Source organism: Microcebus murinus, chromosome 9 (genome assembly GCF_040939455.1).
Source record: "Microcebus murinus isolate Inina chromosome 9, M.murinus_Inina_mat1.0, whole genome shotgun sequence".
Taxonomy (NCBI): Eukaryota; Metazoa; Chordata; class Mammalia; order Primates; family Cheirogaleidae; genus Microcebus; species Microcebus murinus.
In genome coordinates, this window is record NC_134112.1 from 98136205 (window position 1) to 98158989 (window position 22785).

Below are 22785 nucleotides of genomic sequence, written 5' to 3' on the forward strand. Positions count from 1 at the left end.
CGTGTGGCCTCGTCCACATGCGTGAATGGCATGAGCATCTGCCTGCCAGAAGGAAGCATTCCAGGTTGGCGTCCGGGCCACCGCACTGCTTTCTCTCTGCGGGACAGCTCGGGAAGCCCGAGTCAGCCGTTCATGCATCCTGGTGGTCCAGGGCTGGGTAGAGGGGAGTAGGGGACAGGAGTTTTTTGAAAGGTCATGGAGGAAGGACCTCAGGGAGGGGTCTTTTGGAAGGAGAGGCCCTGCTAGGAAGGCCACGGCTGGGCAGTCCAGATGTGGGTACCAGGACAGGCGTGAAAGGAAGATGGAGGTTGCACCTGAGAGATGAGCTCTGACCAAGGAGAGGTTTGGGCTCTGGTTGGTTTGGGCTCCGGTTGGCCCCGTGTCAGCAGAGCTCTCAGCAGGCCAAGGAGGCAGTGGCCTGGAGGGGGAGCCCCACGGGCCCTAGCTGGCCAGCCAAATGGCCTGAGTTCAAATCACCTGCTGCCTGGTGACCTTAGGCAAGTCCCTTAGCCTCTGTGCCTCTGATTCCTTATCTGTAAGATGGGGAGATCAATTGTACCTTTCTTAAAGAGTTACTGTGTGGGCTAACGGGGTTAATATGTATAAAATGCTCAGAGTGGGGCCCGTCGTGTCCAGTAAGTTGCTCCTGTTATCACGTGACCAGTGGTGTCACACGTGGCTACTGTCTTGGGTGTCTGGGGTACCCAAGGTGGCTCAGGTGTTCCTGGGGGCCCCAGCTGGCTCTGTGTGCCCTCCTGAGGGGGCCCAGGCGCCCAGGCCCCTGCATGAGATGAGGCAGATTGAACATGAGCATGTACGGCGGAGACGAGACGTGCTGTGGGTTTGGGAGGAGGCCGGGCTATCTGGGAGACCCTCAAGGGTGTGGTGGGGACAGCAGCCGTGAGCTGTGTGACTCCTGCCGCTGAGCTGGCTGGGATGGACGGAGCTGGCCCAGATAGAAGGTGGCCTCTCGCATGGGCCCTGCCGTTGTAACATCTGGCGTGGGAATCCAGGTGCATTTAAACTTTTGTCCGCTGGACTCTCAGCTTACCTGATTTTTTTTTTTTTAATTATATGTACTGTTGCCTATTTATAGTGTACCTGTGCATTGTGGCACTCCTGCCCTTGAGACCCTGAACTTACACATCTGCACTTGTACTCTCGGTAGCTCAGTTTCTGCAGTTTCTCTACGTCAGTCCTGTAAAATTAGTGCAATTATTTGAATACCGTATTGCATTTTCCATTTATAAAGATATTTTACTTTTAGCCGGGTACAGTGGCTCATGCCTGTAATCCTAGCACTTTGGAAAGCTGAGGCAGAGGGATCGCTTGAGGCCAGGAGTTTGAGACCAGCCTGAGCAATATGGTGAGACCCCATCTCTACAAAAAAAAAAAAAAAATTAAAAAATAATTTTACTTTTGTAAAAAATATGAACGTAAATAGAAGTACTGGTACTTATGGCAAGGAATGAAGATCTCATAAATTGAATCTATTTTAGAAACACATTAGGGTAGAAGTAGATTTTTCACTCATGGGACTTAAGTTGCACTGTGTGTTCAGTTTTTTGTTGTTGTTGTTGTTTTTGTTTTTTTTTTTTTTTTTTTTGAGACAGTCTTGCTTTGTTGCACAGCCTAGAGTGAGTGCCGTGGCATCAGCCTAGCTCACAGCAACCTCAATCTCCTGGGCTCAAGCGATCCTCTTGCCTCAGCCTCCCGAGTAGCTGGGACTACAGGCATGCACCACCATGCCCAGCTAATTTTTTCTATATATATTAGTTGGCCAATTAATTTCTTTCTATAGTAGATACGGGGTCTCGCTCTTGCTCAGGCTGGTTTTGAGCTCCTGACCTCGAGCAATCCGCCCGCCTCGGCCTCCCAGAGTGCTAGGATTACAGGTGTGAGCCACCGCGCCCGGCCAGTGTGTTCAGTTTTGATGAGAGATAACATTTTAAAATATATGAAATGCAGGAAATGGATCAAAATTGTGAGGAAAAGGCATGGAGCAATTAGAGGGCATGTAATGCTTCACATTCTTTTTTTTCTTTTGAGACAGGGTCTTGTACTGTCGCCCAGGCTACAGCGCAGTGGTGTCATTATAGCTCACTGCAGCTTTGAATTTCCTGGCTCAAGCAATCCTCCCACCTTAGCCTCCTGAGTAGCTAGGACTAGAGGCACATGCCATCACACCTGGTTAATTTTTAAATTTTTTGTAGAGACAGGTCTCACTATGTTGCCCAGGCTGGTATCAAACTTCTGGCCTCAAGCGATCTTCCCATCTCGGCCTCCCAAAGTGCTGGGACTACAGGCTTGAGCCACCGTGCCCTGCCATACTTCACATTCTGAGTCCAGAACCCCCCTAAGTACCAAGGTGGGGCCATAGGCTCCTGCCCCGCCTCTCGGGCCATGAGAGGGTTAGGAATGGTACGAAGTGTCCAGGGCACTTGGTGCAGGGCCAGCCCAAGGGATGGGGCACATGCCGGTCCCCTTTCCCCTGCAGGGAGGAGCTACTCTGCCACGTGGGCTGTGGCTGAGGGCTCAGCAGTGAGCCTGAGCCAGGCCCCAGCAGCTGCTGTTGCTGGTCAGAGCAGGAGTGGTGTCCAGGCACTCCCAGGGGCTTAGAATGTGGGTGGATGGGACAAGGCTGGGATGCCTGATGGGGGACATTCTTTGAGGGAGGGCTCTTATCCTGTCCACCATTGTGCCTAGCACAGAGTTCTAGGACAGAAAGGAAAACAAAGAAACGGCTGTCAAGTAGCAGGTTTGGTGCAAAGAGGCCATTATTTCTGAGCCTGGAAGACTCTGCCCCTGTGGAGGTTGGTCTAGGTTTCCCCCTCCATGCGGTGGGCAGGGCACTGTGGCTTTCTGCCCGCCCTACCCCACTGGCCCCTTCTCTCTAGCTTTTCCCTGGGGAGGGGAGGAACGAGGTCACTAGGGAGCTCTCAGATACTCTGAGCTTGGGCCCTTGGAGGGTTCCGGGGATGTGAGGTGGTTTCCGTGCAGTCCTGACTGCCGGCCCCCTGAAGCCAGCCCTGTCACCTGTAGGTGGGGTGGGGCAGAGACTTCTGTCTGCTCACCCTGTCTCCACTTAATAAGCACTCACTGAGAAAATAATGTTTAACGAAGACTTAGAGGCCCGAGACTGGTCTGGGAATCTGAGTCCTGGGCCTTGGCTATGCTCTGCCACCGATGGGCTGTGTGACCTCAGGTGAGTCACTTGCCCTCTTCTGGGCATCAGTGCCGTTGTCTCAGAAATGCGAGAGCATGAGTCCTGAACCTAGACTCCATGGCGGGGCACAAGGGGGCTACGGACCTACTAAAACACACCTGCATGTGTTTTCCAGGTGTGCGTTGTTTTTTCTGTAGAGTCCGTAGATTAATTGTGCCTTCCTCAAAGAGTTATTTTGTCATTTCCTAGGTCTGCAGTAATAGAGCACCGTAAACGTGGTGGCTAAAACAACAGAAGTTTGTTCTCTCACAGTTCTGGAGGCCAGTGGTCTGAGATCAAGGTGTTGGCGGGGCCACACTCCCTCTGAACGCGCTAGGGAGGGGTCTGTCCCAGGCCTCTCGCCTGTGTCTCCTCACACTGACTTCCCTTTGTGAGCATCTATCTCTGTGCCCGAATTTCCCCCTTCTATGGGGACACCAGCCATAACGCGTCAGGGGCCCACCCTCCTGCAGTATGACCTAATCTTAAGTCATGGCATCTGCAACGACCCTATTTCCAAATCGGATCACGTTCTGAGGTCCTAGGGATTGGGACTCGGGGATCTCCAGCGTCCAGCCTAGCTCTGGCGTCTCTTAGGGACCCCCGGAACCAGCTCTAGTTGATGTGAAACTGCTGAGGTCATAGACTGACGGCGCCCGCGTAGATTTCCCTCGTCAGGAGCGCAGGTGCTCGCTGGAATGACTCCTGTGCGGGTGTGGGGCGCACTCTGAGCAGTCACGGCTCCTCTGTCGCTCGCCAGGCGTGTGCCAGGTACCTCGCCAGCCCCACACGCACGGCAGACCCGGCGGGGGGGGGGTGGGATCATCCCTAGTTCACAGATTAAAGCCCGAGATGCCACGAGGCTGAGCTGACTGTGGATGGTCACACAACTCGCAGGTGCCAGAGGCGGAACTTGATCCCAGCTCTCGCAGCTCCCAGGGCACGTGTTGCGGGTGTGCCGCGCCACGCGGCGTAGAACAAAGCCCGGTGCTCAGTTCCTGCTCAGCAAAGGCGCTCGCTCGTTCATTCACCCAGAATCGTCACACGTGTTCTGTGTGCCTGGCAGAGTTCTACTGGGGGAGCATTACATGCATGAGAAGGACATCCGAAAGTGGCGAGTGTGATGATGCGGACAGCGGGGTCTCTGGGAGGGTCAGCTCCCGAGGAAGGGACGTTGCAGCTGAGACCCCAGTGACCTCAAGGACGAGCAGGTGTAGAGGCCCTGGGCAGGGAACGAGGCCTGTGTGTCGGCAGCCTGGTGGCTGGACGGAGGTGGGTCACGGAGAGAGTGACAGATGGAAGCCCAGCTGGCAGTGGGACAGACTCAGGAGCTGGGGTGTCCCTGTGTGCCAGGGCTCCCTGGGAAGCTGTTTTAAGAGGCCACGCCTCCTGTGTGGAGGAACTAGGCGGGCAGTGGTGATGGTGGTGGGCCAGGCTGGAGGGGGGGCTTGCCTTCTTGCAGGAGAGGGAGCAGGTGAGGAGAAGGTTTGGGTCAGGTGGAGGAGGGACAGCCCCCAGGACTGAGCGCAGATGGGACTGGGGGAGTGTGAGAAAGGGGGTGGGGAGACTGTACTAGGTCTGTGGTCTGGGAACTCGGGGAGTTGATGCTGTGCCGTTTGTAAGGTGGGGGACGCCGGGGTGCAGCGTTGGGGGGCGGAGTGTAGTGGTCAGGGACTACCACCGCAGAAGTTCAACCGACCGGCGTCAGCAGACAACAGGCGAACAAGTAAGGAGCATGTGCCCTGCAGGTGCCAGCAAGGGCTGTGGGATGGTGGGGTAGGCAGCCCGAAGACCCCTGTCCCCTTCTCCTCGGATTCCCTAGGGCTCAGCCCGAGGGAAGCAGGGCCAGCCCGAGTGGCCTCGGAGGGGCATGAGCATCCCCGCCAGCCTTCCTCCCCGCCAGCCGGCACCCAGCGCAGGAAGATGTTTGCTGCCACCTGGTGGGCAGGAAGAGCCTGACCAGTCTCGCAGGGCCGGTGTGGCTCTCGGGCTACACCAGGCAGAGCTAGCCACAAACTGGCTTTTCAGAAGAATGCTCGTCAGTCCTTCCTCATCTCTGAGAAGGACAGCCACCACTTCCCTGTGGGTTGTGTAGGCCTCAGCTGGGCACAGCCCAAGACTTAGCAGTGGATCAACCAGCAAGCACTGGGGCGGAGAGTAGGGACAAGGGCCTGCAGGTTGTGGGGCCGGAGCTGCCCTTTCCCTGTCCTCAGGCTCGGCCCTCTTTCCGGGCAGTGCCACATCTCACACTGTAGGTGTTCACCTAGTAGGTGTTCCCTACCCCATCACAGCCCCGTGCTCACATGGGCCGGCGTAAGTGGCCGTTCAGCTTGGCTGGCCATCGGGCACAGCCAGGGCCAGCCCCTTCTCCGGACATGCAGCCACTCAGAGCAGCAGGGGTTGTTTGGGGCTCCTCTGCACCTGTGCCTCCAGGGAAGGCTGTGTTCATCCCGCCCCAGCATGCACACTGCAGGCATCGTCCCGGGTTTCATCTTTAGTCCCCTGGACGCTTCCATGGAGCCGCCCAGCCCCTAAGAGGCAGATTCATTCTGGAGCCTTTGATGGCCTTAAGGAGCAGAGAGCTGAGGTGAGGGCTAGTTTTATGGAACTCCTTTGTGCTGCAGCCTGGAACTTTTTCAGGCTGTTGATTTCCTTCAGGCCCAGTAGGCAATGGCTGCGTTGAGGACACTTGTCTTTGCCGCATATCTTTGGAGCAAAGTCTTATCGAACAGAGACCTCATCACTGACCCCATGAGGAAAAGAGGCGTGTATCTGCGGCTCTTCTCCTTTCTGGGGTCTCTGACTGGCTTGATGTCCTGAGATGTTTATGTGGGGGTACGTGCCCATCTCTGTGTAGTTTCTCTGGGTCAGGAAAGGTTTCTGGGGACAAGGGTAGGAAGGAGGAGGCAGCCAGGTGAGGAAGAGGAACCTGTTCTAGGTGTGGGAATTGACCCAGGCTGACCTTTGTACCTGGGCTGATTCTGCAGGTGCATGTGGGACCTGGGAGCCTTTGTGTCCTCTGAGAACATAAGATGTTCCTTTGGGGACTGGGCACTGCTGCCTGCCTTCCCTGAGACCTGTGTGTGTGGAGCGAGCTGGGGCCTTCCCGCTTCTCTCCTGTCCCGCTGTTCTCCCACTGAGAGCCGCTGGGTTCTGGAGCGTCCCATCCCCTGTTGGGCACCTTGTCCCCTGTGCCCCCCGCAGTATCCAGAGAGCAGCACCCATAGCTGCTGTTCTGTGCTTGCAGTTTCATTGGCTTGGGAGGAGGGTCTGTGAATGGCCTTATTCTACTGAGGAAGGACCACGCCTATGCGTGTGAGAGAAGACAGACAGATGCAGATCGGGAGATCAAGGCAGAAAGGCCTATAGCTCAGTGAGGCTGGCAGACTGACACTGGGAAACGTGAGTCAGGATTCCTGGGTTCTGTGTTGGTCTCCACACTTGCCTGAGGATCCTGGGAAAGGCTCTTCTGCCCAACCATCTATTATCTGTTGTGGGGGATATGCATCCTGGAGAGGAAGCCACCTTCACGGCTGTTAATAACTAGTCCCACGAAAATACGGAATCACCCCAGGGCCTGTCCAGGCCTGAGAGATCCAGCCCGGGGCTTGGGAGTTCCCGAGCTGCTTTCTGCAGGGAGCACCCAGGAAGGAGAGGCCCTGCCTTCTTGAGGCATTCCCCCAGCCCCACAGGAATGCGCCACTTTTATCTCCCACTTGGCTCTAACCAGGACCATGGAATTCTAAGGCTGCCACAGCCCGGGAGTGGAGGCAACCAGGGAATGTCATCTCTTTAAAGGAAACCTGGGAGTGTTATCTCTTTAAAGGAAACACGAGCCCCTGGTCCTTTGCCACTACCTAAACTGCTTGCTCCTGGTCTGCTTGAGGTCCTGGGGCAGCTCTGGGGATGTAGCACTTTGTGGAGTGTGGTAAACTGGCGCATCTTCAGAGCCCCTCGAGAGGCCTGATGCATACAATGCAGTGTAAATCCCAGCCGGAATGCCTTGCCCCATTCTGGGGTGAGCCCTGGACTTACTGGGTATGTGGTGCAGCCCACACAGAAATCGAAAGGGCAGCAGAGCTGGGAGAGACAAGTTTTTGTTTACAGAAAAGTGTCAGTCTCTAGCCAGTACCCCAGTCAACCGCTCTTGGGCCATAGTCCGGAGAAGTGAGCCCCAGCAAGTAGCTGGGGACCAGACTTCAGTGCCTCAGAAATGAGTCACTTGCCCAAAACTATGGTCCAGGCTAGAGGTTATCTTTTGACTTTTCTGTTGCCCTTAGGCAGGACACTTAACCCAGTCCAGAGTGAAGAGTATCTTCTGGGTTTTGTGATAGCCAGAGCAGACAGCTCCAGTCATCAACAGAAGCCAACTTAGCATCTGGAGAATCTCGACTCAGAACGTCTCATTCAAGCCCCCCCCCCATTTTACAGATGAGACTGGGGCCCAGAGAAGGCATAAGACTTGCTTCCTGACTCCTAATTTAGGCTTTTAATAATTCCGGCCCTCATGTTGGCCCTTCTTCCTTTGGAGAAAGAGAAAATGGCCCAACTTTCTGCAAAAGGGGGCCCAGTGTGTGGCACACTCTGGGACTGTTATTTATCTGGCCTGTTCTTAATGACAGCTCCTCGCCTACCTGGCCAATCCTAGGAGGAGCCCTGGGCTGGAATTTCCTGTTTTCTGAGGGCTCCCGGGGGCTGCCCCAGCAGGCCGGCTCCCCTGCGTTCCCGGGTGTTCCAGGCCAGACTTGCCGCCTCTCCTGGCTGGGCTGGCTCCGGGCCTCTCCAGGTCTGGGCTTGCCGGCTGCGAGGTGGAGGAGTTGAGGGACTCAGTCAGTCGGCCCACACCAGGTGCCTGGAGGCCGGAGGTCCGTGCGCCCCGGCGGCGGCCCCGGCCCGGGCCCAGCCCCGCGCCTCTCACCATGGGCCTGGCCCTCGCCCGCCGGCCCTGAGCATGGAGCGGGGCTGGCCGCCGGGGGACAGCAGCAGCGGGGAGCGGCCCGCCGCCTGCCGCCGCGCCCTCAGTGTCTGCGACTCGCTGGACCTGCACGGCGCCCCGTCTGGCCGCGCTGCCGCCGCCCTGCAGGCCGCCCTGTGCGCCGCGCGCGAGCAGCCGGCGCGGCCGAGGAGCGTATGCTCGGGTGGTCCGGGGCAGCCGCCCGCCGGCGCCCGCGGCCTGCTGCTCGGCCTGCTGCGCCCGCGCCTCGGACGCCGGGGCCCAGCGCCGTCGGGGCCGCCCTGCTCGCCCGCGCCCAGCCCGGCGCCCAGCCCCGCGCCCAGCCCTGCGCCGGCCCGGCGCAACCGCACCCGGGGCGAGCCGGCGCCGCGGCCACGGCCCACCAGCATGACGTTCCTGGAGGTGAACCGCCTGGAGCTGGCGGCGGCCGAGGCGCCGGGCGCGGGCGCGGGGCTGGGCCGTGCGGGCAGCGCGGGCTTCCTGCGGGGCGCGTCGCTGTGGAGCAGCCAGCGCTGGCAGGTGTTCCGCGGCGGCGGCGGCGGGCGCAGTGCCGAGGGTCCCCGGCGCGGCCTGTCTGCGCTCAAGAAGAGCTTCAGCTTCCGCCTGCGCCGCGGCCAGGAGATCCGGCGCTCCGAGTCGGGGCTGCTGGCGCGGCCGCCCCGCGCGCGCACCCGTAGCGACGGCGACACCAGCTCCCTAGGCGCCTTCCCCAGCCGCCGCGACCTGCTGAGCGCCGAGGCCCCGCGCGCCACACCGGAGCCGGGCCGCCCCCGCGCCGCCGGCCTCTGGAGGCTGCTCACCAGCCGCTTCCGCCGGAGGGAGCCCGCGCCGGCCCCGCCGCTGTGGAGCCGCCGGGCAGCCGCGGCCCCCGGGCTCCTGGGCGCGAGGAGCGGTAAGGGGGATGGCAGCGTGCGCCTGGGTGGCCTCTCTGGTCGGAGTCTAGCGGGAAACGAGAACTCGTGTGAGAATCGGTAGGGAACCTAGCTGCCAGAGGTACATGTGCTGTGCCCGCCAGGGACTAGCTGGGACTGGCTCACGTGCCATCAGCCCCCAGTGTCTGGGTCGTTTGCAGTGTCCAGAGGTTTGCAAGGCAGTGCAGGCGACAGCGTTACCATAACATCGTGGAATAGGAAGGGCCTGAGTTCGGATCTGGCCCTCCTGTTTGGTGGATGCAGAGTTTGGCCCAGGAAAGGAAGGGACTTACCGGCATCAGATGGTTCTAGCAAGCCTAGAACGTTGCCTAGTTCCCAGGCCGGAGTCGAGCTCTTGCCTCTAGCTGCATCTGCGGATGAGTTTGGGAACTGCTTGTGGACCTGGCCTTTGAGACAACCTTGGGCTAGTGCCTCTGGGAGCCAGCGGGGGAAGCCAGTGCTGCCCAGCCAGAGAGGCAGGCCCGGGCCGGGCCACCCAGAGCTGGCCTAAGGGTGTGTGTGGAGGCCTGGAGGATGAAGGCTGGCTATGGGTGGGCCTGGCTAGCCTGAGGCTTCCCTTTCAAGGGACACTGCCAGGTGCTGAGAATGGACTGGAGGGAAGGGCACCGGGAGGCGGATCTCTGGGAGACAGAGGTGGCAGCCTCCCACTGAGGAGGAGCCTACGGAGGAGGGCAGGGCAGGGCGGGGTAGGTGGCTCCCCGTCTGACCTGCCCCTCACAGAACAGGGCCAGGTGAGGCTCCACCCTCTTCACCCTGGCTCAGGAATGTGGTGGGTGGCCCCACCCTGCCAAGGGTGAGCTGTTCCTACTTGCAGGAATCTGGCCCACCCCTTGCTGGGTGCCCAGCCCTTGAGGCAGGTCTCAGACCTGCTGGAGTGGCCTCTAACCTGGGCCCCAAGGGCCCCAGGCTGGGTGTGGCCTGCTTACCTGCTGGGGCAGGAGGAGGAGGAGGGATGCAGGTGGATTGAGCCCACAGCCCTCAGAGTCCTGTCCCGAAGACTGTCCTTGCTCTGTTCCGCTCAGAAAGAACCTCCCCACTGCTTCCTAGCTGGAACTAGGGGTGGAGGGTTGGGGTCTCCTTGAGGAAGGTGCTGTCCTCTGGCCTTGGCCTAGGAAGGGCATCCTAGGTGACACTGGCGTTGGTGGTGGGGACAGGTGTATGTGCCACCTTGGCACTGATGGGGCGGCTCTGTCTTCCACAGACTCGTTTGTGAACAGCCAAGAGTGGACGCTGAGCCGCTCCGTGCCGGAGCTTAAAGTGGTGAGTGAGGCCCATGGGGGCAAGGGTGGGCGAGGTAGGCAGCCAGGCCTGGGCCTCGCCTCTGCCGTGCCCTCCTCTGCTCCTCAGCATGTGTCCCTCCTGCTTCCTCTCTCCTACCCCTTCAGCCTTGGCCTTTCTCCTTCCTGCCTCTTCTTTGCCTTCCCTGCCCAGTCTTCTCCTTCGTGCCCGCTGACCGCCTGTCACCCCCCTCTCCTGCAGGGCATAGTGGGGAACCTGTCTAGTGGGAAGTCAGCCTTGGTGCACCGCTATCTGACAGGGACCTATGTCCAGGAGGAGTCCCCCGAAGGTGAGCGTCACAGGTCCAGCCGGGGCATGGAGGCCGGCCTTCTCCTGCCCCTCCACAGGGTCAGGGTGGGGGTCTCCAGCCCCCGTCCTTCCCAGCCCTCCTGGTGGATTTCTTCTCTGCTCGGCCTCCTTGGGCTCGTTCTCCTCATCTTGGTGCTGACCGTGCACTCTGTCCTAGGGGGGCGGTTTAAGAAGGAGATTGTGGTGGATGGCCAGAGCTACCTGCTGCTGATCCGAGATGAAGGAGGCCCCCCTGAGCTCCAGGTGATGCTCCTGCCCCAGGGCCTGGAGCCCACCCCCGTGCTTGGAGGCACTTTCTCCAGCTTGCGGACCCGGACTGGGCGAGGTTGCGAGTCTGGGGAGAGGGGTCCGCCTGGGTCTACCTGCCTGGTGTGGGAGTTTGCTGGGGCCCAGGTGAGGGTGCTAATTCTGCTTGGTCTTCCCTAGTTTGCTGCCTGGGTGGATGCAGTGGTGTTTGTGTTCAGCCTGGAGGATGAAATCAGCTTCCAGACGGTGTACAACTACTTCCTGCGGCTCTGCAGCTTCCGCAACGCCAGCGAGGTGCCCATGGTGCTAGTGGGCACGCAGGGTGAGGCGGGGCCCTGCAGGAGCGGCGGAGGGTGGGATGCACGGTGCGGGTGGCCAGGTGCGAGAAAGCCCCAGCCTCCACTCTCTGCCCGGTGCTGGCGAGATCTTAGCCCTTCCTGAGCTGCCGACCACTGGAGGCCTCTCTCTCGCCCTTCCCCAGCTGAGTCTTGCAGTTCGTGTGACTGCTGCGTCCGTGCTTTTTGAGTTGAATAAACAGAGACTCAGAGATTAAGTGTTGCTCCTCTGCACTCACTGAAGCATGTCAGGGTTGGAATGAAGCCCAACCTGTGTTCTCGGGGCTCTGCGTCCCCCTGACGGGCCCTTCGCCCACCCACCCACCCACCCTCGGGCCGAAGGGCCCCTCCTCCGCTGCTCCGGCTTCGCCCAAAGCTGAGTGAGTCCCACCCTCCTGCCTCGACAGACGCCATCAGTGCTGCCAACCCCCGCGTCATTGACGACAGCAGGGCCCGCAAGCTCTCCACAGACCTGAAGCGCTGCACCTACTACGAGACCTGCGCCACCTACGGGCTCAACGTGGAGCGCGTCTTCCAGGACGGTAACTCGGCCGGGCGGGCGTCGCTGGCGGGCCAGGGCCCCGGAGTGGGCTGTAGGAAGACTCCCGGTGGGCAGGGCGGTATGGTTTGGGGGGAGGCGCCACGCTGGGCCTTTCCCTTCTCCCCAGTGGGTATAATTGACTCTGCTGTCCCCTGCAGTGGCCCAGAAGGTAGTGGCCTTGCGGAAGAAGCAGCAGCTGGCCATCGGGCCCTGCAAGTCACTGCCAAACTCGCCCAGCCACTCGGCAGTGTCCGCCGCCTCCATCCCTGCCGTGCACATCAACCAGGTGTGGTCAGCCGCCCCGCCCCGCCCCACCATCCTCACCGTGCCTGTGTCACACCCGTGTGTCCACCACCTCTGCTGGCTGCCTTCTCACGCCTGCCCACTCCCCTCTGACCTCCCAGCCTTGCACGTGGTTTGAAAACATTGGCTCCAATTCCACGTAGCCTGCATGACCAGCCTTGGCCTCGACTGCCCCGTGCTGCCTGCCCCGTCCCGCCGCGCTTTCCTGCTCCCCGCTGCTCTCACCCCCGACCACTTCAGCTGAGATGACACAAACATTTGCTGCTGTTGACGCTGTCAGAGTTATCTCAGACAGCTTCCCATTGAAACCACACTCAGCGGGCACAGGGAGGAGAGAGAGTTCCTTTAGACCTGCTCCGCGCTGGCCCCGGGCGAGACTGGGAAGCAGGTGCAGGCCTGAGCCCCTCCGCTGTCGTGGCGAGTGCCTTCTCCACTTGCCTGTGGCCTGCAGCTCTGTCCTCCATGGGAGTGGAAGCAGCAGCTGACAGCCGTGTGCCCACCAAGCACAGGGGGTTGCCCTCAGTGCTCTGGGAGTGTGTCTTTTAGAAGGGCAGCTCTTGTCCCAAGGGAATGAATGGCTCTGGGTGCCATGTGGTGGGCTGGTGGGGCTGGGGGGTAGTGGCGGCTTCTGAGCCAGGTCCTGCCAATGCTCCTCCCATAATACCACTGGGACACCTGTGCACACCCGGGCCTACCGCCAGGTTCGTTTTGGCCCCTGGCATATGTACCAGCGCTTGGTTGAGTAGCCACATTCCCTACTCTGCCCTGGGCCATCCACAGATGGAGTGGTCGAGCCAGCGGCCACTGTGCCTTGCTTCTGCCAATGGCCATCATCTTTACAAGTCCTGCCTGGCCACGGCCAGCTTTCCAACGACAGCCTTGTTGCTTTTCAGAGACCCCTCCCTTTAGGGCTTATGAGAAGGTGGCAGCATCCCACGTGGGTAAAGGAGGAGCAATGACAGGTCTTCCTTCACTGTCTTTGAGCAGCCACGCCCTGCGCCGACAGAGCTCAGGGCTGGTGTGGCTCAGCTCTGCAACGGCCCTGCCTCGTGGGGGTAGGTCGTGAGGGGCAGTGGTCTGGGCGCTGTGCTCCTTCCGTACAGGCCAGGGTTCAGGGGAGGCAACCAGGCAGGCCACGCGCTCTAGCAAGGGCAGTCGAGGGTGAGGCCTCCTGGTTTTCCTGTGCGTGTTCCCCGAGCAGACACTGCCGTGCTCTTTCTGTCTCCACTCTGTGATCTCTCTTGTCTTTCTCTTCCTTTCCCTTTACTCCTCATCTGCAACCTACTCTGACTGGCGGTCTTAGCTCTGTTCTGCTCTGCCTCGGCTGTCCCAGGATCCCGTTCCCCGTCACACACATGCGGGAAGCACATCTCAGCCCCCCCAGCACTCTGAGCCCCACCCGACCCCAGTGCCCACCTCCTAGTGCTGCACACACGCCGCTGACTCTGGGCGCTCATCCGGGCCAACCTGCCGTCTCTCTCCTTCCACGCCCCTTGCAAGGCAGGACTTGGCAGTTTGTTCACTTGCAGGCATTGTCACTGATGTCCGCCCGCTAGCTGGGCCTCTGAGTTAGCTCCCTGGTTGGCATAGAAGCAACCCCGCTGGGGCCCCAGGACAAAGGTTCACTGCCCTGGCGGGGCAGCCCCAGCATGGTGACGGCTGCACCTGCTGGCCCCCAGGCCGTGCTCCTCTCCCCCAGTACCGCCTGTAGGAGCTAGCAGCTCCTCTCCTGGCCCAGTCCCCATGACCTACTGCCCTGGCGCCTGCCCGCATCCCCCGAGAGCCGCCCTCAGCAGCCCTCTTTGTCCTTAGGCCACGAATGGCGGCAGCAGCGCCTTCAGCGACTACTCGTCCTCAGTCCCCTCCACCCCCAGCATCAGCCAGCGGGAGCTGCGCATCGAGACCATCGCCGCCTCCTCCACCCCCACACCCATCCGCAAGCAGTCCAAGCGGCGCTCCAACATCTTCACGGTACGTGACCCGCCCTGCTCCCCGCCCAGCTGCCTTCATGGAACCGGCAGGGCAGAGCGCCGCGCTCCCAGCCAGGAGGGGCGTGGGCAGCCCCGGTCAGGAAGATGCCACCTGCAGCCTCTCTGACACACAGACACTTGCGGCTTCCAGAGGCTCCTTACTGGCGCCTTCAGAGTCTTCCAGCCTGGTCCTCTGTGCCCACGAGCGGCTTCCTGTGGCCGCCGTCCTCACGTCCCCCACGGGCCTCCCCGCCCTCTGCCGCACACACTGACCCCACTGCCGCCTCCCTCTCTCCTAGGCCCCCAGGGTGTGTCAGTTTGGCGGGATCTCTGGACTCACCTGGCCTAACGCCCCGAACCCCTTTGATTCAACAGCTAATGCACCGGCGGCCGGAGGGCTGTTTGCCCAAGGCGACACAGAGGGTTAGCTGGCCGAGCTAGAATCAGAGCCCAGGCCTCCCAGTCTGCCTTCCGGCTCTTTTTCCGTTACCCCACTGCCGAGGGGAAAATTCATGCTTTCCACCCACCGCTGTGATTGGTTTAACAAAGGCTTAGCCATCTTTTCCTGGGCTTCACCACGCTGCCTCGTTCCTCCCTCTCAGGTTTGTCCTGTCTCCTTGTGAGCTACTCACTCGCCCCTTTCCACAAACCCCATGCCCCACGCTGGGGTCTGGGGCGCCCTCCCGGCGAGGGCTAGGCCCTCAGCTGTAGGCCCCGCTCCTGCTGTCTCTCCACTCCCCGTTCCGCCACGCGGCGCCCACCCAAACTCTGACGCTCCAGCCGGGCTTGGGCTGGACTGTTCCAGGCGTCTTGGGCCAGATGAAGGTGGGTGAGCCGCCTGTGTGGATTGTCACGAGGGCGCCCGCCCTTTGCGTCACGCCATGGGCCTCTTTCTGAGAGCAGAGCTTGGCTCTCAGCCCGGGCCTGAGTTCAGCCGGCCAGGCCAGACTCTCAGGACCCTGCCCAGACGGAGCCAGTGCTCCCAGGCTCGGCGCATTCATTCTCGCCTCTGCCCTGCCCGGCACGCTGCTCCCGCCTGGCTGCCTGCCTGTGCCCCCCCCCCCCCCGGCCCTGCCATGCGCCCTCAGCCATCATGCTGACCAGCTCCTGCTGACGGCCACCGCTGCACACTGCACCTGGCCAGTGCCGACCGTGCCCAGGCTCACAGCTTCTTGTTTCTGTTCACACCCCTTGAGACACAGAGCCTCGGTGGCCACCTGCTTGTGCCCATGCTGCTGCCGCCACTGCCACAGTGGAGCCTTTGGGTGCCTGTGCTCACGGTGACCACTGCAGTGCCCTGGCACCCTGCTCCCTGACATCGTGCCTCAGTCATTCGCTGCCTCAGTTCCATTCTTAACCTCCCCTCGCCCTGCTGGCTAGCTCTGCAGCACCCCTAGGGCACCCTGCCTCCCTCTGCCCTGCCCGCACCCAGCTCCATGGCACCTTTGCCGCGGCGCCTGTGCCCTGTCACCCTGTGCTCTCGCTGCCTGCCCGACTGCGCTGCTCCGTCATCCTTGCTCTGCGAGCTCACGGCACGGCCTTGCCCGCGGGCCCTTCCATTCTCTCCATCTTCACAGTGGCACCTTATTTTTTCCTTTCCATTGTTTCCGTGGTGATCTCACTTGCACCATCGTCCCCAAGGCGGCCTCAGGCATGTCCGTCTCTATGGGTGTATCTTGGGACCTCCCTTCATCGTTGCTGTCGGGGCCACCCCTCTTCTCCCTCATCGTCTTCCCCAGCAGTCACTTGCTTGAGGGGGAGCCCTCGTGTCCTGCCTGCTCTGTGGCTGGTGACCCTCCACTGGACGTGGTTGTGATGTCCCTGGTCTCCTCCGTCACTTCATGTACTCATTTTGTTGCCACTCTTGCCCCTGTTCCCGTCTGCGGGGGGGAGGTGCCCCTCTGGGCCCCCTGGGGTCCTCTGGTGGTTGGGGCCCTCTTGGCTGGCAGCCTGGCTGGGGTGGGCTGCACCCCACTCTCCCCAACCAGCTCTTCTGCGTGGGGACCCGGTGGCAGCGGTCACATCCACCTTCCTCCTCCCTGGGCCGAAAGGGCAGAGGGCTGTGGCGGTCTGGGCCGTGCGCCCAGGAGGGGACCAGGGGGCAGCTGCTGCCTGCGGAGCTGCCCAGCAGTGATTCACTCTCCGGCGGCTCTTTGCCCCGTTCTCCCTGCTCCCTCTGCTCCCTCTGGCTGTGCTTCCTCCCACACTGCAGTTTCGGCCCTTTGTCCCCTTGCTGTGCCCTTGGCTCCTGACAGCCTGGGAGAACAGGAGGGTGGGGCTTGGGCTGCCGAGTGGTGACCGTCCCCTACTGAGATGGACCGCTCAGCCTGTGTCTGCCCAGCAGGTGCAGCCGCCTGCCGCCGCCGCCTCCTCCTCCTCCTCCTCATCATCATCATTCTCCTCGTCCTCCTTGTCCTCCTCCTCCTCTTCATCCCGCTGCCGCCGCTCCCCAGGTGCCTGGGTCTCTGCCCTCACCAGTGCTGACCGACTTGTGCGGGGCTTGAGTATAACTTGCCAAAATCTTTATTCTTTCGATATTTGCAGATATGTGCCACTGTTTCCAACTTTTCATCAACAAAAAGGCCTTTCCAACTCCTTCCAAATTAGAAGACCAGGTGGTGACACACAGCACCTCTGGACATTCCCCTGTGCGGGGCCGGAGGCGGGCCGGGCCCTGGGACTGCTCTCAGATGAGAAGCGGCCGCCGAGCTCCCCGCTCCAGAGACCCACGGGAACCTTTGTAACTAACCCCACCCCCAGGGAAGGCTAGGAGCGCTGGAGCCCGTGCTGGGGGCTGCCGGGGACCAGGCCCGGCTGGACGCTGCGCCAGGCTCGCTGCATGGAGAAGAAGGGAGCTCGGCCCCACGCCCAGCGCTGGCAGCGCGACGAGGCCCACAGGGGCTGGGGAGCCCAAGCCCGCCCAGCCCAGCTGCTCCTGGGGGGAGCTTTCCTGCCCCTCCCTCCTCTGCTCCTTCCTGCATGGACTTCTGCCGTTCCTGCTCCTGCTCCGGAAGCTGCCGCCGCCACCGCGCTTGCCTTGCCCCCTCTTTTTGGCCTCCCCCTATTTCCTAGGATCCGCATTCGGGTGGACTGTGCCCCAGGAGCTTGGCAGGGCGCAGGGCCTCTTCTGGCCTCTCTCCTCTCTCTCTCCATCCACTGTGCCCCTCGGGCCACGCCGACATGCTCGGTGCCACGTGCCGTGTGGTGTCTGTGCCGCAGACGGGCCACCTGCCCGCTCACTTCTGGACTTTGCTCTCCCCGGTTGTCGTGCCCTGTGCTCCCGGCCAGCCCTCAGCCCCACCGTCCACCTCTCCTCTCCCGTCCCTTCTCTTATGCCCCAGCCCCCTGGGCTGCGTGCTCCTCGCACCCTTGGTATTTCGTGTCCTTGCTCTTTTGTAAGGGGCGGGCCCAGCTCAGTGACCTGTGCTGCTCTGTATGGTGCCGTGTGTAAGAATAAACCCATTGGAATACTCGTGGTCTCAGTTCCTTCCCGTCCCGCCGCCCCGGCCCCGTCCACTGCTAGAGCTGCCCAGGAGGGAGGAGAGAGGGAGGGCTGGGGAGTCCAGGTGGGCAGTGCTGTCCGGAAGACCCTGGGCCTCTTTAACGCGCCTGTTCTTTTCTCTTCCAGTCTCGAAAGGGCGCGGACCTGGACCGGGAGAAGAAGGCTGCTGAGTGCAAGGCGGACAGCATCGGGAGCGGCCGGGCCATCCCCATCAAACAGGTCAGCACTTTCCTTCCCCTGTGGTCCAAGGGCAGCTCAGGAGGAGGCCTGGGAAAGGCAAGAGTGTGCTTCTTCTCAGGTCCTGTGTGTCAGGGTACGAGGCCAGTGCCTCCCTGCCAAGCCAGTCCTTAACAAGGGACAGGTGCTTCTGGTAAGAAACCTGAGGCTGAGCCCCTTGCCTGGGCCACCGGCTTCCGGGCACACAGTCTGCCTGTACCTGCTCATCACCACCTGGGGGCAGCAGAGAGCCACCTGTGGTCATCAGTCGCTTTCCCGGACCTGCTGGTTCTGGAGTTGAACCTGGAGAGGGCGGACTGAATTCGCAGATGAGCATCCTGAGCAGTGAGCGTTTAAGGGGATACTGAGGGCTACTCCTGCCCCAGGCTTATTGGCATAGTTTATCGATATGAATCTCTGTTCGTTGTTAAAGAAAAAACTTAGTAGAGATGCCACCTCCTAATCTCTTCCCCACTTCCCTTCTGAGTCACTGCCTGGGGGTGCTGTGTGCCCCTGGAAGCTTGGCTTCTCCCAGACCTCCTACTGGGGGCCCCTGTGCTGGAAAAGACAGCGATGGGGCGTGTCCTTGCTCATGGTGGGGGGGGCAGGGCTGCTGGAGTGCACAGGAGTAGAATGGGGGTGCCTCTTTGGTGCGTGGGCAAGAGCCTGAGGGACTAAGGTGCCCATGAGGACAGGGTGGAGGGGACAGTGGGCTCTGGTGGTTGGAGGGCCCATGCTGCCAGGTTTTGACCTCACAGAAGACTGTGGCCAGAGCGCCAGGGCTTGGCTTGGCATGGTAGTGGTCAGGTTTGCCCTCCTGGGCTGGGCCTTTCAGGACCCATGGGCATTGTGAGCTGTTATTGGGAGGGATGGCACCAGTCGGTGTGACCAGGATTCATGTGTTAAAGTGGGGGATTTCTTTTCTTTTCTTTTTTTTTTTTTTCTTTCTTTATTTAAAGAGAGAGGGTCTGAACAGTTTGAGACAGTGGCGTCAGACTCCTGGCCTCAAGTGATCCTCCCACCTCGGCCTCTTGAGTAGCGGGTCACAGGCACACCCGAGCCATGGCACCTGGCAGGGTTTGGGGTTTCTGACCCCAGGGAAGAAGGTCCATTAAGAATGAAGAGTCTCAGGAAGTATGTGAGGGCCCCAGGGGCAGGGCAGGGTGCACCCCGTGGAGATGTCCGCCCTGCCTTTTCTACTTAGCCTTCCCTTGAAACGGTCGCTGCGTCTGTGTCTGGCAGAGCTCACTGCAGTTGGGTTAGCCGACTGGGAGGGCGCCTGAAACCGCTGAGAGCACAGGGTGGCAGCAGCCGAGGCCTGCCCCTCCTCCCGAGCGAGCGTGTCTGTGTGTGTGTGGCGGCTGTGTGCAGAGTCGGTCCCCATACTAACCTGTTGCTCAGTGGACTTCCCGGCACTCCCTTTGTAGGGGCCTCGTGGTAGGTGGTGACTCTGTGTTTTGGGCACAGGGGCTGCAGCCCCCTGCTCGGAGGCGGGGAGATGCGAGGGAGGACTTGGAGGGCGTGGGCTTTCTGAGTGGATGTGTGAACAGGAACACCTTCTTTAGGCCCCCGTGTGCTCCCTTTCCTGTCTGGGGTTGTACGGATGGGGGCCGACTTATTTGTTCTCTGAATCCCCTGAGTGAAGTGGAAGATGTAGTGTGGGGCAGGAAGCCCTGTGCACTTGCACTGGGGTTCTGGTCCAGCCTGGGAGTCAGTAGGTCCTTTGGGTGCTACAGCCCCTTAATCTAGGGTGCTCTTAGTAGGAAGGTCCCCTGCCTGATGTGGCCCTGAGCCTGCTGCCTGCTGCCGGCAGAGGCCTGTGCTCCCAGGATCTTGGTGGCAACCTTTGGGGTGTGCATACCCCTTCCCAGTCTGTAACGACCAGACCATGAGCGGGCAGCCTTCATTCCCCTCCGACCCCATTGCCATTCCTGGAGCTGCCCCTCCCAGACCTCCCCTCTGTTTGGGGTCCCGCCCCCCCCCCAGATCTTCGGGCCCCTCCCCTCTCCCGCCCTCCTGTCCCATTCGTTTGCTCTCCCGGTTCTGCTCCTTCCCCTCCCCCCCAGCTCCTGCTGGGAGTGGAGATTGCATTTCAGTTGCCATTTGCATTCCCAATCAATCCGGACTCCGCAATTAAGTCGGCTGGCGGAGCTGGGAGGGAGGCGGCGGCGGGAACGGGTCCTCTGGGGGCTGTCGCCTCCGCACCGCTCCCATTCCGCCCCAGATTGCTTCCTGCTCCGCCGTGCGCAGCCGGCCGGCCAGGGAGGGGAGCAGGAACCCCTGCCGCTCCTCTCCCTCTTGGAACGCGCTCGGAGAGGGAATGGGAGAGGCGCGGGTAGGCAGGGCCATGCGCTGGCCCGAGCCGGGTCTGCCAACCGGTTTCTGGCCAACGGGAGTGGGCGGCGGGCGAGCCTCCCGCCAGCCCCGGGCTGCCCACGCCTCCCCGCGGCCGGCGGCCTCATTACTGCAGGTCGCAGGCCGGGAGAAAGAAGGGCAGAGCTCTGGGTGGGAAAGGGCCTCCCTCCCAGCATCCCGACTTCTGGTACCTTCTCAGGGAGGAGGGAGGACCTAGATGAGTCTGAGTCGGAAAGGTGTTGAGCCCCCACGTCTGCTCTCCTGTTTGTCTGAGGAGAGGGAGGCCCAGAGCAGTAAAGGGTTGGCTTGGTGTCCTGGCGCTGGCTCCCTGGGGCAGAATTCGAGGGCTGGGCTAGGAGGGAAGGGCCCGAGCTGCGGCCTGAGGCCTGACCCAGGGCTGGGAGGCCTACTAGAGTGCCCTGCGGAATGTCCCGTGGGAGGCTGGGGAGGGGGAGGGCCAAGCTGAGGGAAGGGAGGGAGTCTGAGCCTGGCGGGCTCTCCGCCCAAGATGGCTGCCTGGTGACTCTGCCAAGAACAGCTGTGGGGCTTTGCCCGGGGCACACGCTTGGGAGTTCAGTCAGGACATCCACCCCGGGCCTCTGCCCTTGCCATCCTCTTACCCATGGTCGGTCTTCCTCTGGTCTGCGTCCTGAAAGCGTGACTCCTGGGGGTGTCTCCAGAGCCTGATGGCCACTGTCCTCGGGGTGCTTGTCCAGGAGCCCTGGCTATGGGCCGGGGGGAAGGAGCAGCTGGACTATTTGCTGAGCTCTCAGCTGCACCTTGCCCTCGGCCAGGGTGACAGGGATGCCACACCCAGGGGCAGGTCACCAAAGCCCCAGAGGACTGTGGGCTCCTTCGCAGACCATGAGGCAGGGAGGGCCTGGTTGCCTTTTGGGGTGTTCCAGCCCACCTCGTTGGCTAGTGAAGGTCCCGTTAACTCCAGGTGTCTTCAGAAGGCCCTTTGAGGCTGAGGGGAACCAGGTAGCTGGATGTGTCCTCGTGGCCTTGTACAGAAACTCCCCTCGTGTGACCACTCCTCCTGCGGTGGGATTTGTCTTGGGGGTGGCAGGAGGAGAACAGGGACAGAGGGAGGAGGGGAGGGGGCAGTGAGGTTGTGAGACACCTGTTGAAAGGTGGGAGACTGGCATCAGAGCTGCGTGGCCGCTGGAAATGAGTCCCTGCTGGGGAGGGAGAGGTCAGCCCGAACCCTCGGTCACCCTGGTCCTGCTCTGGCCTGGCGAGGGCGGCCTTCCGTTAGGAAGAACAGAGAGGGGAGGTGCAGCTCAGCCCAGCACTCACCCCAGCCCTGGGCCTCAGGACCATCAGCTGAACACAGGGCCTGCCTGTCTTCTTGCCCCTGGACCTCTTACTCTTTCCCAGCCGTCTTTGGGCAGGGGCCTCCATTCCCAAAGGAGAAGCCATCCCGCGTGGGGCCTCTTTTCTCTCTGGGCTCTGCCTCCTACCTGTGGGCAGAGCTCATCCTTTGAACTCCCATTGGGGTGGGACCCAGGCTGTGCCCTCCCCACTTAGCCACAAGTTTGTGGATCCCTGTCCCTCTTTCTCATGTGGGATTTTTGTCTTGAAATCTCCAGGGAGCACTGCCTCTTCTCAACCCTCCTAGGCTTTGGGGTTTTGGAGGATGGGCCTGCAGGTGGTCATGCTGGTCCCAGTGGCCATCCCAGCTTGGATCCTTGCTGACCTCTGCCCCCATTCCCGGCCACGCTCTCGTGCTAGTCCTTGTTCCGGGGAGAGCCAGAGACGGGTGAGGGCTTCTTGCAGGGGTTCGCGTTACAGGGGCAGGTTTCTGCCAGGAAAGGAGCGAAGGCCACAGTCTCATTTCGTCTTCCTAGTGGGGTCCATCTCCTGCTTTATCATCGTGGCAGTCACAGTCTTGGGGGCCTTTCCCCACGTCTTCCAGCAGATGTTTACTAATATCTGCCGTGGCCCAGGCATTGCCCCAGGTGCTGAGAGTTTATCAGGGAACAAAACACACAAAAACTCTTGCTCCTGTGGAGCTTTCGTCTGTGCTTACACCCATCTGACGTCCACATTTAGTGTTTCGCTGGTTCCCACGGGGAGTTCTCTTGCTGAGATAGAAGGCTGGGTCTTCCCGCTGCCTACCTCTGGGGGCATTCTTGGGACAGTTAAAGGGTTTTTCTGGAGTGGCCACAGGGAGAGAAAGGCCAGGACCCTACTACCCAGATCTCTTGCTGTTGTTCACCCCCATCCGTTGGAGGCTCCTGGGAGGGGGGAGCACCACTGCTGGCCCCCAGCCAAATCCCTGACCAGCTCCACGAGCTGGGGAGAGCAGACGCCCACCCGCCGGGACGGGACGGTGGCCCAGGCTGCTTCCTGCTGGGTGGTCAGGGACAGCCGGTTCTCTGGAAGGATTTGTGTCACCGGCTCTCCTGAGTTCAGCTACAGGCCCTCGAAGGCCATGGAGGAGGTTGTTTGTTAATGACACCATGGCCTTCCCGTGCCCTGTGACACATGGGGTGGCTCTGGTCTCTGAGTGGACCTCTGTTCTCAGGGCATCCTGCTGAAGCGGAGCGGCAAGTCCCTGAACAAGGAGTGGAAGAAGAAGTACGTGACCCTCTGTGACAACGGGCTGCTCACCTACCACCCCAGCCTGCACGTGA

General features: G+C 61.1%; 1 protein-coding gene across 9 annotated transcripts in view; it reads left to right on the forward strand.

Moving 5' to 3' along the window:
• AGAP3 (ArfGAP with GTPase domain, ankyrin repeat and PH domain 3) overlaps positions 1-22785 on the forward strand; it is a 58231-nt gene that overhangs the window by 18864 nt on the left and 16582 nt on the right. For 2 of the 9 annotated variants that reach the window (XM_012786186.3, XM_076006732.1), the window contains exons 2-10: positions 10293-10351; positions 10571-10658; positions 10836-10921; positions 11105-11246; positions 11667-11801; positions 11959-12086; positions 13916-14074; positions 17702-17794; positions 22677-22781. In XM_012786186.3, coding sequence (XP_012641640.1) covers positions 10293-10351; positions 10571-10658; positions 10836-10921; positions 11105-11246; positions 11667-11801; positions 11959-12086; positions 13916-14074; positions 17702-17794; positions 22677-22781 — 995 coding nt within the window. Of the gene's footprint in view, positions 1-8021; positions 9052-9993; positions 10179-10292; positions 10352-10570; positions 10659-10835; positions 10922-11104; positions 11247-11666; positions 11802-11958; positions 12087-13915; positions 14075-14460; positions 14676-16617; positions 17546-17701; positions 17795-22676; positions 22782-22785 lie in introns of those variants that run through there. The other 7 variants (XM_076006734.1, XM_076006733.1, XM_012786183.2 and 4 more) reach the window with 7 other exon arrangements.